The sequence below is a fragment of the Mauremys reevesii genome, linkage group 7 (assembly GCF_016161935.1).
Source record: "Mauremys reevesii isolate NIE-2019 linkage group 7, ASM1616193v1, whole genome shotgun sequence".
NCBI classification, from domain to species: Eukaryota; Metazoa; Chordata; order Testudines; family Geoemydidae; genus Mauremys; species Mauremys reevesii.
In genome coordinates, this window is record NC_052629.1 from 10471046 (window position 1) to 10486991 (window position 15946).

Genomic DNA, 15946 nt, shown 5'->3' on the forward strand with positions numbered 1-15946 from the left:
AACACTCCTGCTAATACATCCCAAAATGTCTCTGGGTGGTTTTTTGTTTGTTTTTTTTTTTTGCAACAGCATTGTACTGTTGACTCCTATTTAGCTTGTGGTCCACTATGACCTCCAGATCACTTTTTGCAGTATTCCTTCCTCAGCAGTCATTTCCTATTTTGTAGGTGTGCAATTGATTGTTCCTTCCTAAATGGAATTCTTTGCATTTGTCTGTCTTTAATTTCATGCTATTTACATCAGACCACTTCTCCAGTTTGGCCAGAACATTTTGAATTTTTATCACCTGCAAACTTTGTGTACTCTCACTGCTATTATCTAACTCCTTGATGAAGATATTGAACAGAAACAGACCCAGAACTGATCCCTGTGGGACCCCACTCATTGTGCTCTTCCAGCATGACTGAACCACTGATAACTACTCTAGGAACAGTTTTCTAACCAGTTTTGTACCCACCTTATAGTAGCTCCATCTAGGTTGTATTTCACTAGTTTATTTATGAGAAGGTCATGAGGGACAGTATCAAAAGCTTTACTAAAATCAAGATATACTACATCTACTGCTCCTCCCCACCCCCATATCAACAAGGCTTGTTACCCTGTCAAAGAAAGCTATCAGGTTGGTTTGACACTTTTTTTGACAAATCAATACTGACAATTCCTTGTCACCTTATTATTGTCTAGATGTTTGCAAATTGATTGCAGCAACATCTCACTTTGCAAATGATCAGCAACATCTCACTGAGTATGTGCCCAATAGCATCTTAAAGGTGCCTATGAATTCAATCCTAGTCTCTGACTTCCAAGTGAAGAGAACACAAGAGGTTGTCCTCTATACTGTATTGCATCACCATTCCCTAATGTGGTGCCTACACCACAGGAATCAACACATCTGTAGCCCACTCCTCTGATCTTGTAGGCCATAGGTTTCACAGATTAACCCTTCTCTACATGGCTAAAGATGATTCTGACCACCTGCATTACCCTATTCATTAATTTTTTTCCTTCCTACTCCACCCCCACCCCTCAGTGGTTTTTCTCCTAATAGGATAAATCAACACTAAGTCAAACTTTCAAATCCACAGTTCATGAGTGGAAGCATACAGCTTTATTCCCTGTAACTTTCAGCCTTTGTGGAAATCCTTTTAACAAGGAGTAAGGTGTAATAAACGGTAACCTATACAGCCTTGAGTACAGCAGTGCAACTGATACCTTTTATCAGAACAGTTTTATCACAGTGGTAAGCCTTTGCACTCTGATTCTGGTGCATTATCCCTGACCATTGATCAGGCTTGACAGTCATGCATGTACTTTAGTGGTCTATCACTCTATTACATGACCCCAAATTGAGGGGTACTGCAATACCAATTGAAGTGGAATTTGAGCAGCTGAGGCCAATGAGTTGCAGGTGCTCAAGAATGTCTCAGGCTGTGACCCTGCATTCATGACCTTCTGTTGATACACATGATGTATCTACTTGCATGGCCTTGTGGGAGAACTGCCTCTGTTTGACTCTAGGCTCACTGCCAAGTGGAAGATTTGATTTCAATGCTATGTATTCCTGGTTGGCTTGGTGTTTTATGGCATGACTTGACCCTTGATACTCCATGGTCCAGATCCTGGCTGGAGCTGGGCAGCTCCTCTATGCTTCATATCTGCAGATGATTAAGTGAATCTGTAAGGAGAACTGATTCCCTCACTCACTGTAAGGTAGCTGCCCAGCCACCTAACCCTGTTGTCATTCCCAGTGCCCAAACAAGGCATCTGTCCCAGGGGCACATCTGAGTCTCTGAACATGAGCAGTGTTAAGAATGACTGGCAGATGGATGAGGGGATGCTAAGGAGGCCACATACCCCTAAATTGTGATTCCTGGGGAGACTAGTCAGTTGGCTTGAAGATTCTTTTCCTCCCCAACCATCCTGTGGCTCAAGCAACCAGTGACTCATTAGGTGTGCTGCAAGGGATTTACAGCATTTTGCTTCTGTATAACACATCTAATCCATGTCTCTTCAAAAATCAAGATTATCTGGGGCAAGGTAGGACAGGGCACAATTTCACTCCTTCTCTAACTATGCTGGGCAAAGACCACAGATTAACCTGGCTCTGCCTTGCACTGTTAATGAAGGTGAGTAACCAGTTGCTCAGTGAATCAGTTTGTTTCCTGTTGCATAGTAAATGACAGTTGAATAGGTTAGAGTGCACTGATTAACCTAGGTGTTAGCTCTCCAAGTGATTTAGACTCTAAATAATGAAACTGCATGTGCTTGGCAATCTCAAGACAGTGCTGAGATTAGCAGGCTTATTACCAAAGAAATCTCTCAAAGGTCAGTTTTCAAATGAACTTTAGCACACTTTTCAGCATGCTGACTTGCTGATTGTTGAGGGGAGGATCATGAAGGCAGGGAGCAGATGGTCTTGCTAGCTTCCCAGCCAGATAAAAGCTCTAACAGCCCACATCGGTCAGTAGGTACTAGAGGGCAGAACTCCACACCAGGGCCTGAAGAATTGGCTTGCCCCTTCCCTATCAAGGGGCTGCTGGGGACTGGTTTCATCCCCTGTACTAGCTAGAGAAGCCCTTGCCTCTATGCTCTCAATTGGCCTGGAGCACGCTGGGGAGCAGAAAGGTGCTAATCAGGCTCCTGTTGTCCCTGGAAGGCCCCGGTAACTGAACTAGACTCAGAATGTGGATTGTGGCCCACACAGTCATTTTAGATATGCAACAACTAGCTACTATTAATAGCTATGTGTGACAGTATTAACTTGTATTCTATTAACTTGTAACATTTCCTGATGCTTCCTTTTATAAGACTAAGTTTGGCAGTATTTTAAGGAACCAAAAACAAACTACTTGGGATGAAATCTTCCATACCAGGTGTGTGCCTGAAGCCGATAGTTTCCAAAAGAACTATCGGCTAAAACAGTTCTACTTTCCTCAAGGACAAGGCTAGAGGAAAGCTTGTCCATACGAAACTCTGAACTCTTCTGTGGGGAAATTAGAACTTCCACATGCTCTGGAGCAGGGACTTGTCATTTAGCAGGAGGGTGGCATTAATAGTAGGGAGAGGAAGAGGCCTATCTCCATAAAAGTGATCAAACATGCTCAGATGCTTCAGTTTAGGCTCTGAACAGTCTGTACAAAGCATGCTCCAGCTTGGGGGTTGTGCAGGATTTTCCTTGCTATTGCACTTGCAGGCTGCTTCAGGTCATGTTGGCTGTGGGCATTGGAATTGAGATGGAATAGCCTCCATAATGTAGACAAACATAGCTATGTCAGCATAACCCTACAGTGTAGACACAACCTACACCAACAGAAAGGAGTTTTCTGCCAGTGTACACATACCACCTCCCCAAGTGACCACAGCTGTGTCCTATGCTGGGGCAGGTACATTGTAATAACAATGTTAGGGGTATAGCTGTTTTCCACACACTCCTCAGCTAGGTGTAGACAAACCTCGGAGCAGGGGGCCTGTCTCTGTTTTCATTTATTGCCTTTCTCCCCCTCTCTGAGGCTTTAGGCAGCAAGGAGGAAGAAGCTGCCTAATTTGAAAGCAGAGGGACAAGAACTGAACTCAGAAGCAAAAGCATGGGATTAAATTGGGGAAAGGAGCCTGTGGGAAGGGGAAGACTCTGACTAGAGGCTGGGAAAGGATCCTGAGGTGGGGCAGAGATCTGACAATAACTAGACTGGAGGGGGAAGAATGGAAGTGGCACTGTCTTGGGGTGGGGGGGAAGACTAGGACAAGGTCCCAAGGAGAAGGGGGACTGGGGATGTGAGTATGAGAATACTTGGGTGGGGGTGCAAGAGATGGAGCTGTGAGTGGGAACTTGGACTAGTGGGGCTAAGGGACAGTGGTGAGAAGCTTTGTTTTAGAAAGTGGGGCTCCCTGGATGAGAATAAGGCTGGGGCAAGGAGCTATGGCTGGAAAAGACAGGACTGGGGCAGGGCAAAAGGGGTCAAGTTTAGGGGAATGGACAGACATCTGGTCCCACTAGACACTCCCCACAGCCTGGAATGAAACGAGTGTCTGGTTTTTTCCTATTTGTTTTTTAGTTCACCATTCCTCTGATTTCAGCAAATGTCTGTAAAACCCATTGGCCGTGTCTCATCCCCATCTAGTGCTAGTCTAGAGGATGACTCACTACCAGTGCTAAGAACATGTTTGTTGATTTCTTACTGCTCCCAAATACAGGTGTCTTGGCATCAATACCAGCCAATCCTCCAACTTCCTATTCTTGGATTAGGAATGGGACAGGGTTACCTGAACCATCATGTTGACCACTTTGGAGGGGGGGGTATTTTAATCTCCCTTTCTACTTCAATGCTTCCTTGTAAATACCATTTCGGTCCAAGAGATGGACTAAATTTTGTATCTAGAACTACTGTAGAACACAGCTTACTCCACCTTGCTAAATCTGCAGTTGGCATGACCAAGCTGTCTCCTCAAAGACAAAGGAGTGAATTGGACTAATGGGACACAGAACTAGAGGAGCAGTGTGGTGTAGAGAAACAACCTTGGGAGCATGATGTATGTACATCTCCCTTTGATGTACTTGTAGCTATGATGTACATTAATAGGAGTGAAGGCTAAGCATTAGTGAGATGGTGATTAGTGAGATGGCGAGACCTCAAAATGCATGTACTTTCTTCCTTGGGTCAAACATTGATGGCCTCAGGACGTGTCCCTGAATAAATACTGATGTGGGAGTCCACTGGTCTGTTATCTCAATCACTTGCCACTTCACCTTGGTGCTCTTTGCAATCCTGCAGTCTCCTGCCTCTAACCACTAAGGCAACTGGATTAAATCCTGCTCTGTTAAAACCCATGTAAATCCACTGGCTTCAATAGGTTACATAGGCATAATCAAGAGCAGAAGTTGCTACAACAAGCATAAAACCCAAAGTGCCCTAGCTGAAGTGAAGGTGTCTGAACAAATTGCCAAAAGGATTCAAAAGCTGTAAACTCCCTTTTCCTAAATAGGGAACCAAATCAATTCTGCTATAGGCCAAATTTTGCTCTAGTTTACAAATCATGCAGGGGACACCACTCCTGAAAATGAGCACAATTTACTACTGTAAGGTGAAATTTTCAAAGGTGACCAGAGGTGCAGAGTAATCTGCTTAAGAGGCATTGAACCTGGCTCCTCAAAGTGCTGAGCACTGACCACTAACTGAAACAGTAGCAGCACAGGTTTTTGGCATGTGTGGGAAATCAGATGCAAGGTGTCTCAAGGGATCTAAAATGGCACATGGCATTTCTGCTGCACATCTCAAGTGGCTAGTAAAACAACCTGGTCTAAATGAAGAGAAGCTGGCTCTATCTCAAACTATATCTTAAATACATGGTTCAAAGGACCAGTCAATATGAACTATTTGTCCTAGGTCAGACTTAGTACTAGGAGTGTTCTGTTTCAAATATGCCAAGGGAATCCTCTACTTTCTGTCTAGAAAACCAGTGCAACAGAGATGAACTAAATGTGTATTTTGGCCTATGAAATGTAAAAATGGCTAGGGATAGCAAATGTAAGCTGTCAGACTTCAGGTTATGTTTATGACACAAAATAAAGCATTGATTCCTGTTATCTGCCATGTGCTGGTTTCAGAAAAGCTTTAACAATCAACAGAACTGACTTAAGAACCATTTAGTAACAGAAAAGTCTGTAGGCTCCTTCTAATTGGCCTTTGTGTTCACTGCTGAATAAGTCTGTACATGCAGGAGAATTAACACATCAATTAGACCTGGAAAAGGACACCAGGTTTACAGGCTGTAGAAATAAAAACATTGGGTCAAATTTATGCCTGGTGTGACCCAACTAACATTCTTGGTTTAATGCCCAGGATGAGTTTCAACTACAGTAAAACCTCAGTTACAAACAACCTCCATTCCTGAGGTGTTTAACTCTGAACAAAACAGTGGTGGTTCTTTCAAAAGTTTACAGCTGAACATTGACTTAATACAGCTTTGAAACTACTATGCAGAAGGAAAATTCTGTTTTCCCTTTATTTAATAGGTTTAACACAGTACTGACTTGCTTTTTGTCTCCACTGCTGCCAAATGAGGTGTGGCTGACTGGCCAATTTGTAACTCTAGTTTCCGTAATGCTGAGGTTCTACTGTACTGTTAAGATGACAGTTGCTTGTTTTTAAAAGCATACTTTTTGCAGAGTTAACTCCTAAGCAGAACTGGTCCAAAACAAACTTCCATCTTGTGGGGAAACTCCCAAATGGGACAAAGTCAAAACACCTTGCAAAACCAAATCAAACACCTTATCCTGATCATATCAAATTACTCCAATAAGGCAGATGTGCTCCTGTCAAGTTTTATTGAAATAACAAATTGGACAAAGCTGCATTTTCTGACAACTGGTCTGTCAATTTATTTTTTTTACCAGCTCATGATAAATATCATAGTGACTAGTAGCCTTAATCCTGGACCAGGGCTACACAAATGCAGAACAAAAAGGTGATTCCTGCACCCAAAAGCTTACAATCAGAGTATAAAATGGCATATGTGGATCTAGGCACACTGCCTTGGGAGTACAAGGTGACAATGGGACAATATTACTCTGTATGATCAGCTGTGGTCTGAGCATACTTAACAGTTAGGCTACAGGGATGAATATAACATTGGCTTAAATTTCAAAGCCCTTGTTCTGTTCTAACTTTCATGCCATTAATCTCCAATAGTCAATGTAGAATCTGACCCCCACCCTCCCCCCACCACACACAGTGGGAGAAGGGTGCTGTTTTGTGGCCTTGTCCACCCGGTTTTCTTTCAGAAGCCTGCCCTTCCTCCTCCGCTAGAGACCTTTTGAAAGCAGGTGAGCAAAATAGCATGGGAAAAGTGGACTTGGTGCAAACTTGTGCAGTGTAGACATTGCATTCTTTGCAAAGAGTACAAGCAACATTATTTTCAATGGTTTTTTGGTGGGGGGGGTGGGAGTTTGCTGGTTCTGAAGCATGGTTCAGCAAATCCAAAACCTGAATTATACAACTGTAGCACATAGCCCTGCTCATCCTTTACTAGTCCCACACACTCAACTTGGCTAACACATACTAGTTCAGTTTCCAACTTAACATAAAGTGAAGAAAATACATCTGGGGAAAGGGAACAATCCTGCCCACAATCAAATAAATTACCCACACAAGATAAGAATTAATATTTACTTATCAGCAAAAAGCATGGCATCACCACTATTTGACACTACCAGGAAAGCAGTATTCTGCTCTAGCACTATACAAACATGGAAACATCTTGCATCTTATTTTGTTCTTAAAATTAGCTATTCACATTAATCATGGCAGCCAGAACACTCTGCTAAACCTTCTGTTTCTCTGCTCAGGTCCAACACCCTGGTGGTGCTGATCCAGCACCATGATTTGGATACTTCATTTCTTGTTTTCACCACTCCCAACACCAGCATTGATTGGCCTTGTTACTCTTGGAGCTACAATTTTTTTATGGGTGATAACCAGACCGAAGACCATTTCACCTCCTATTGACTTGAACAACCAGTCAATAGGAATTCAGGTAATGCTTACATTGCTTAAGTAAAATACTTAATTCTTTTTTACTTTCAATGGGATCTAGGCACAACTCAAAACTTTTCCTTAGGTAAATGCAGTTAATTAAACTGCCTTGTGTTTTGTGTTATGGGAGCTATTAAAAAGTGACTTAAACTAGGGGAAATTCTTTCAGTCCTCCAGTCTGAGATCTGGCCTAAATTTATGGGGAGAAGGAGCATGAAATACCTAGGGTAAATCTCAAAACTCTTAATTCACTGTTACCTTAATATTATGCCCATAATAAGGGGTGGACTGTAAACTGTGACAAAACAAGCAACATCTAGATCACTTAAGTGGTACTAATGGCAATTAATCAATTTATGGATGAGTTCATTGACATATCTGATAACATGTCAGCTCTGAGGCTAAAATAAGTGCAATATTTCAGAATCTACCAGTTGTGTAAACACCCTGGCTGTCTGATCATAAAGGAAGATGAAGTAAATTTACCTGAACTTAAAGTGGCTTTCTAGTCTTGGAGACTACAGTGGATGGATTCATCCCCAATGACCAAGCAGGCAAAAGTCTAGGAGGAAGTTTAAATCCTCCTAACTGACTGTAGGCTTGTGTGTTAGAGCTCCCCCTCAAAGGGTTTTGGGAGAGGATTGGAGGAGGAAGTAGCTGCCTGTCACACACCTAACCTTCAGTTCACTGCTCTGTAACAACACTTACAAACATGTGCTCTGACCCTAGGGAGGTGCCAGAAGAAGTACTTTCTTGCCAGAGAATGAGCTGCTTGCTTATTACTATGAGGATGCCAAAACTATGTACGAGGCCTTCCAGAGAGGACTCCATGTGTCTGGTAAGTAGAATAATATTCTTGAAGTTGCTTTTAAGTATTTCATAAACTTAAAGCCAGAAGGGATGTTATTGTCTAGTCTAGGTCCAGCTAAATTGTAATCTCTTTTGGACCTTCTCTAGGAAAAAGTTCTGACTGTGCACTGATTGAATTCAATCTAAGAGGCTAAGCCACATACCTCAATGAGAGTAAGACCATGCTTTAAATACAGCAAACCAGACCTAAAGCGTGGGATAGTAACTCCTTAAATAAAGGAATAATCAGTAGCCTCTTGGATTCACAAGTATCCAAATAAACAGTACTGCCATCTTTCGTATCCCTTCAAATTGCTCTCAAGATGCCAACACCTCTCAATAACCTTGTTAGATCGGACAGTCTCGGATCTTTTAATATCCTGCCAATCTAAGAATGCCTTCAATAGACTGGACAAAGATTTTTGTCCAGTCTAATTCCCCAGTCCAAAGCAATGAAGCTTCATCACTTCTGTTGGAAACATTTCTCTATACCATAAGAGATGAATCAAGGTTTTTTCTGATTCAACAAAACCTTTAAGTATAATGCAGCCTATGGCTCATGTATTCTCCCAAGGCTTTTATACTATGCTAGGACAGAATCCTAGTTCACTGCAAAAGGTGCAAAAGCAGTGTAAACTATTCATATGCAACTGAATTCTAGCATTAAAGCGCTTCCAGTCACTTCCTTTGGTTTTTAGCATCTTGTGCATCTAGTTGAGTGGGAAATGTGTAGTGCAAAGTATGGGTAATGGTGCTTATTGAGGCTGAGCACAAGCCTACAGTTCCACATTAACCAACATGAGTGGATGGGAACTGCTAGTAGCTGTGTAGGTTTGTAGCAAGTGTGTAAAGTCAAAAAGCCCTCTTTGTTTGAAGGTGACATTCAGGTTTGCTAATATCAGATCATAAGCTTAAATTTAAACGTCTGTACATCCCAGTATAAAGGAAAGAACCGGAATTCTAATGCACAGAGGATGCCATTACTCTGAGACCAGATATCTGATTGAAACTCAATTGGAAGAGTGCACTGTAGCTAGGTAGCACTTAGCTTTCCAGATAAAATGACTCTGAGCTACAGACTGCATGGCCAATTACATGTTGAAAGTTATTTGATTTTAGCCAATTTTATCTGCAAAGTCATGAACTGACCTTAACTTTGGACAACATGTGCGATGGCCGTAAGTGTCAGTCTATTTAAAATAAAATAGTCATGTGAATGGCCCGCAGAACTGGATGGTATTGCAGCTCCCTGACTAGGTGAATGAAAGTTCTTGGCAAATAGTTCTTAGAAAATTGTGAAAAGGTGGCAAATGCTAAATTCTTAATGCATTGATTATGGGGGGCAGCATGCAGGTGTAGTTAACAGGTGTTTAACTACAAGAACTCCCAAAAAATTGCAAATATCAAAGGGTACAAAAGAGAATCACAGCCAGAAGCCATTCAGAACTCTAATCAATAGTTGAACACTCTTGATCTGTCCTGAAGATCCATTTGCCAGAGATGTTACAAAAACTTCCACTAAAACGCCATCTTTTTCCTCAAGTCTCCTCTGGTATTTCTCTATTTCTGGAGTCTGAGTACCTCAGTTCTGGCTAATTGCTACCCAACTCTTGCTTTCTAGAAAATGACTTTCCAAGAACCCTTCTTTTATGGGACACAGACATTACTCTTCTTGTTACCGTTACACATTCTTGTGGCTCTCTCTGATTGACCTCTTGTGCAGTCTCTTCTTGGGATTAAAGATACTTGTCTAAAGATTCTAGCAAAACACTTAACTACATGAGTAATTACATAAGATTGATCCAACAAGGCACTTGCCATCTTTTACTGAAGACCACCCAATAAATGAAGATCAGTTTTATATTAAAACTGGTATGTAAATTTTCATAACCAACTTTCCCAACTTTTCTTAGAAAATGGACCATGTTTGGCGTACAGGAAACCAAAACAGCCATATCAGTGGTTGACGTACAAACAGGTTAGTTCCACTTATTTTATATAGTCCAAAAATGGATCATCACATTGTAGCAGTCTCCAGTGGTAATGAGCCAAAACTACTTCCTCTATTCCTGCAGGTGTCAGACAGAGCTGAATACCTGGGATCGGGGCTTTTGTTCAAAGGATGTAAGCCATCACAAGACCAATTTATTGGCATCTTTGCTCAGAATAGACCAGAGGTAAGTGACCAGCAGAACCCTAGCTATGGGCAACTGTCCAGCACTCATGGGAGTCTAAATTGCGTGCCAGTCTACTGAATTTAAATAGGGATTGGATTGGTCTCAAAGTGGCAATCTGAGAATAGTTAAAGCCTGAGCCCATAGAGCTGACTATCTGTCTTCCTTCCAATCATCTTTTTGTATCTGCTGATCCGTGTCCCGGTGACTGCTTAGTCCTAAGCATGAAGATCTGGGTTCTGGCTGCCATAACATGCAGTTCATATACAAATCAATACTAGAGGTGTGTGAGGGGCTACTTTACAAGCTATTAAACTTGCTCTGGCAAAAGCATTTGAACTACCATACATCTCTGGGTAACAAACTCAGGGTAGTTGCTTCTCTAACAGTGCTATTTCTTGTTGCTTCTTTTGTGCAGTGGATCATTTCAGAATATGCCTGCTACACTTACTCAATGGTTGCTGTTCCACTCTATGACACTCTGGGGCCAGAAGCCATTGTATTTATTATTAACAAAGGTAAAAACCTTATGTACTTTTCACAATAAATAACTCTTCCTTTCCACTTTCACTGACCTAACAATGCTGCTCCTCTTCTGCTTCAGGTTTCATAGTAGTTGTGGTTTCTCAGGGCTGTTAGATCTACACTAGCTAACAAACCTAGACCTCTTCATTTCTAGCTCTGCAACTCGGCCCTAAACTGTCAGCACATAATCTGTAGCTAGCACTACTTTCTCAATGCCTGTCCTGGAAGATGGCATGATCCAAGCAATAGGCCTACTACCACATTACTTGGGAGAATTCTTGTACTAAGATTTGACTGTCCACTAGATTCTAAGGACTATATTGAGTCTACCTGGGAGGAACTGGGTCATCTGTATCTTATTAATGAGACCCCCTACAAAACTTCCTCCCTTCAACTAGAAAAAGCAAACTAGAGCTGTATCCTCATAGTTTTATCCTGTTTGAATTAGTTTGAGTCTCAACTCAAACTAAGGCCCAATCCTGCCAACACTTAAGTATGCACTTGAATTTAGTTTGCCTGAGCTTCTATGGGATTAATTGAATACAAAACTGTCAATGTGATTACAGACAAAGTTAGTAAAATGAGTGAACACACTCTTGTCTATTTCAAGTCTTCCTCTTAGGTGACTGATTCTTCCACTGGCCTTTATCTTGCTTATTTCCTTGTCAGAACTTTCTCTCTGTTCAAATAAATCAAATGCAGGATTTGCCAAACAATTAGACCATCAGTCAACTTGTAAAATCACTACAAATTAAATTACAAGCCAAGCTAACCTTAGCAACAGGTTCTGTCTCCTGGGACAGCAGAGCAGTAATCTAATTAGGCTCATTTGCGTCTGAACATGTTGCTTGCTCATTAGTGTTCCACTCCTGTCTTACCACAACATGCAATTACTAAAACCACATGTAAAAGGCTTCTCTAAATTTTGAGTATTAGAGGCCAATAATCAAGATGATGGTTAAAATGTAACTTCTAAACAGGGGATAAAGTCTTAATGCCCATCAACTTTCTTTCCTTAAGACCAAGGCTGGAATTGGCCATTTTGAGTGACTTTGAAAATCCACTGTAAATACTTATTGCTGACTTTTTTTTTCTTTCTGGCTACCAAGACCCACTTCTACATGTACAACTAAAATGCACAGTCCTTTTTTAGAGGTGGGGTGCTGACACTTGTACATTTTAAGTCAAATCCAGCCCTGGTATGACTCAATTAGTATAGGCCCAGACTTGTAACCATAGTAACTGAGTGCAGAGCATTTGTTAACTTCAACTACTGGCTTTGGCTGTAACCTTTCAAATGAGAATTCAACATGCTGAAAGATCTGAAGGACAGAACCTGAATTCTTCTTAACCTCTAATCAATCATGGCTAATAAATCTCAATATGGGTCAGATCAGGGCTCCTATAACTTCAGAAGCCTGATCCAATTCCTGCTGAAGTATGGGCTGTTCCCTTTCTGTAGCTGACATCTCCATGGTGATCTGTGACAAACCTGAAAAGGCACTAATCCTGCTTGAAAACTGTGAGCAAGGGAAGATCCCAGGTCTGAAGACCATCATTCTGATGGATCTCTTTGATGATGAGCTCAAGGATAAAGGTGCCAAAGAAGGAGTTGAGATCCTGGCTTTTCAGGAAGCTGAGGTATGTGAACCCCTCACTTACAGCCTATCTGGTGACTGTTCAGGGAAAGGTCAATACAGCTACTTGGTAAGAGAAGGATTTTTGCTAACTCTCAAATCATTGACTGATTTGAAGCCAGAGTCACATTTCACTGCTTGCTTGAGAGCTTCAGGCTGAACATTCAGATCACTAGTTCATGCCACTGAAGAGACTGCAATGTATTGACTACTGCAATGCAGACACTGGGGACATGTTTACTACACTGTTAACTGGAGTTTCCCTAGAGTGGCTCCGTCATGTACCACCTATTAAAGGAGATGCAATTTAGGAGTGTTGTATCTAAAGATATCTAATACGATTACAAAGGTCTCTTTATAAGCATTTAAGCTGGCATACTGACTTGGTATTCAGATGTCTAGTTTTATACAATAGCAATGTTGGGGGGTTAATCGGTGCTCCCTTAAATGACAACATACAGACTTTTTTTTTAAATAGGAAATTCAGTCCAAATCAAACTGGTAAGCCTTGCAGAAACTGTTTGAATGGACAGACTTTCTGCAGCTCTTGATCAATAGCCACCTAAGGTACATGGTCTGTACTACCTCTTGAGTTTCCCTCATGCTCTCCAGAAATTAATTGAAATTTAAAGCTAGCTCTGGAGATACCAAGCACAAGATTCTGGAGCTGTAAAATGCATGGGCTGTAAAACTTGCAGTGCAGGGGTCCAACACAAGCTGGCAGACTTGTTGGGCCTCTGTGGATGGGAATATTAAGAACATAAGAATGGCCATATCTGGTAAAACCAATGATCCATCTAGCCCTGTAGCCTGCCGTCCAACAGTGGCCATTGTCAGATGCTTCAGAGGAAATAGAACAGGATAACTATCAAGTGGTCCATTCCCCCACATCTGGCAGTCAAAGGCTTAGGAAAACAGCATGGGGTGTTATCCCTGACCATCTAGGCAATAGCTAGCAATGGCTATATCCTCCATGAGAATATCTAATCTCTTTTGTATCCTGTTATACTCCTCTACCTTCACAACATCCCCGGCAACAAGTTCCACACATTGACTGACTGCATCTTGAAATATTTTTTTTTAAATCTGCCTAAGTTCATTGAGTGACCCCAGTTCTTATGAGAAGGGATAAATAACACTTCCACTCATTCATGATTTTTATAGACCTCTCATCCCTCTGTCTCTTCCAAACTGAATAGTCCCAGTCTAAATTTCTCTTCATATAGAAGCTGTTCCATACCCTTAAATTTTGTTGCTGTTCTCTGTACTTTTCCAATTCGAATCCATTTTTAATGGGAAAACCAGAACCACACACAAGATGTGGGTGTACCATGGATTTATATAAAAATGACATTTTCCATTGTATTATCTTTCCCTTTCCTAGTGATTCCTAACATTGTTAGCTTTTTTTGACTGCTGTTCTACATCTGAGCAGATGTCTTCAGAGAACAATACATGATGACTCCAAGATCTTTGAGTGGTAACAGCTAATTTAGACCCCATTTTTGTATGTGCAGTTGAAATTGTGTTCAGTGCATAGCAGAAAAGAATTCCATCTGCCATGCTGTCACCAGTTTAGTGAGATCATTGAAACTCTCCAGCCAGCCTTGTACTTAATTGTCTTGAGTATGTTGAAGAGGGCTCAGTAGTAACTGCTGTGGCAGTGCAGGGAAAGCCCAGCACCTGTCAAGGTATAAACTCATTGACATGCAGGCAAAAAGCATGCTGGCTAAACGGTATCATGCCCCATCTGGCCTGTTTCACCTGCTTGCATTGCATTTACTTTCTGATATTACAATAAGTGTTAAAGCTGTCTTTTATCTGTCTTGACACAGGAGCTGGGCAGGAACAATTTAAGAGAACCTGTTGTAAGTTACTGAAACTTAATACTTTCTTTGAAAGCACTGCAAAACCTGCCTCTTTGAAGAGGCCTCTCCACCATAAGTCCATCAATGTTCCCCTCCTTTCTACCTCAAAACCTTTACAAAATAAAACTGAACCCAAGCAGGGTCTTCATGGAAAAGGGAGACATACCAGGGATTTGGCTACAGGCTTCTTACCTGGAAGATGCTTGGACACTACAGTAGTGGAGCAAGCAAAGGATTTAAAAAAACCTTGGATTATGAGATTAACACTGCTTTTTTTGATCATCTTTTTAGCCTCCTAAACCTGAGGATCTTAGCATTGTGTGTTTCACCAGTGGAACAACAGGTAAGTAACAAGTAGAGTTCAGACACTAAAGTCTTATCTGAATTTTCTTCCCTTGGATCAGGGGAGACTATTGTGATGAGAGGGGAATACTGGAAATGTCTCAAGACCTGAAATGCAGAAAACATAACTTCCTTCTGTGATAAACAAGCTGCTTGATGGTACTTGCAATCAAATGAGAGCCTCTCCTGCTTTGTCATCCTGTAGTGAATAACTGCAGGACGCTTCATACACTACACTAAAACTATAAAAATGGAAGCCAATGTAGAGGGATAGCAGACATGAGCCAAAAATCTCCTCCTTTTGTTACATCCACGCAACGCCACTCAAGTGAATAGTTCCACCAGTCTAAGAATTTGGCCCTTCATCTTGGGCATGTTATCCCTTAAACCTACAGCTCTCACCTCCACTTAAAACATGCCTAGCTGGAGACACTCTTAGACTGCACCTCAGAATTCTGTAGGCCATGTTCTGGGCACACTTGCATTAGATGTAATGTTTATGTAGTGATGGTTTTGATCCCTGATCCAAAAGCTCTGTCTCAAGACTACATAATGAAAAAACACCCTCCCTGAGCACTGCACGTTCAGTGCTGTGAAGTGGTAATGTAGACAGAGCACCAGCACGGAGCTACTCCCATTGTGGGGGTGGGGTTTTTGACTACACAGCCACATCAAAGCACTGCCACAGCAATGCTTTAATGTTGGTAGTGAAGACTTACTAGTTACATGTGGAAACATGACTTGAGTCCAATACCACAGATGAATCCCCTGAGGGTTTGCAAATGTACAAGTGACTGAGTCAAATGTAAACTGTAAAACTTGCCTGATCCCTAGTGGTTCCAGCTGCCATGAGTTTGTTCTTCCCCATGATCTTTGGCAGGTGACCCAAAAGGAGCCATGCTCACACACCAAAATGTTGTTGCAAATGCTGCTGCTTTCCTTAAAAGTACTGAGGTAAGTTGCTGTTTTAGTGTTTGCAGACTAACTTGGTGTTTGTTCCTTTGGAGGCTTGTTATCCTGTC

At 41.7% G+C, this 15946-nt stretch overlaps 1 protein-coding gene across 1 annotated transcript in view; it reads left to right on the plus strand.

The window, feature by feature from the left end:
- The window catches only part of ACSL5 (acyl-CoA synthetase long chain family member 5), a 31731-nt gene that overhangs the window by 2501 nt on the left and 13284 nt on the right, over positions 1-15946 (plus strand). Inside the window, exons 2-10 of the mRNA XM_039482177.1 lie at positions 7343-7530; positions 8259-8367; positions 10292-10356; positions 10454-10555; positions 10971-11070; positions 12540-12718; positions 14550-14582; positions 14874-14925; positions 15805-15878. Of these exons, the coding sequence (XP_039338111.1) occupies positions 7375-7530; positions 8259-8367; positions 10292-10356; positions 10454-10555; positions 10971-11070; positions 12540-12718; positions 14550-14582; positions 14874-14925; positions 15805-15878 (870 nt within the window). The 5' untranslated portion in view covers positions 7343-7374. The remainder of the gene's footprint in view (positions 1-7342; positions 7531-8258; positions 8368-10291; positions 10357-10453; positions 10556-10970; positions 11071-12539; positions 12719-14549; positions 14583-14873; positions 14926-15804; positions 15879-15946) is intronic.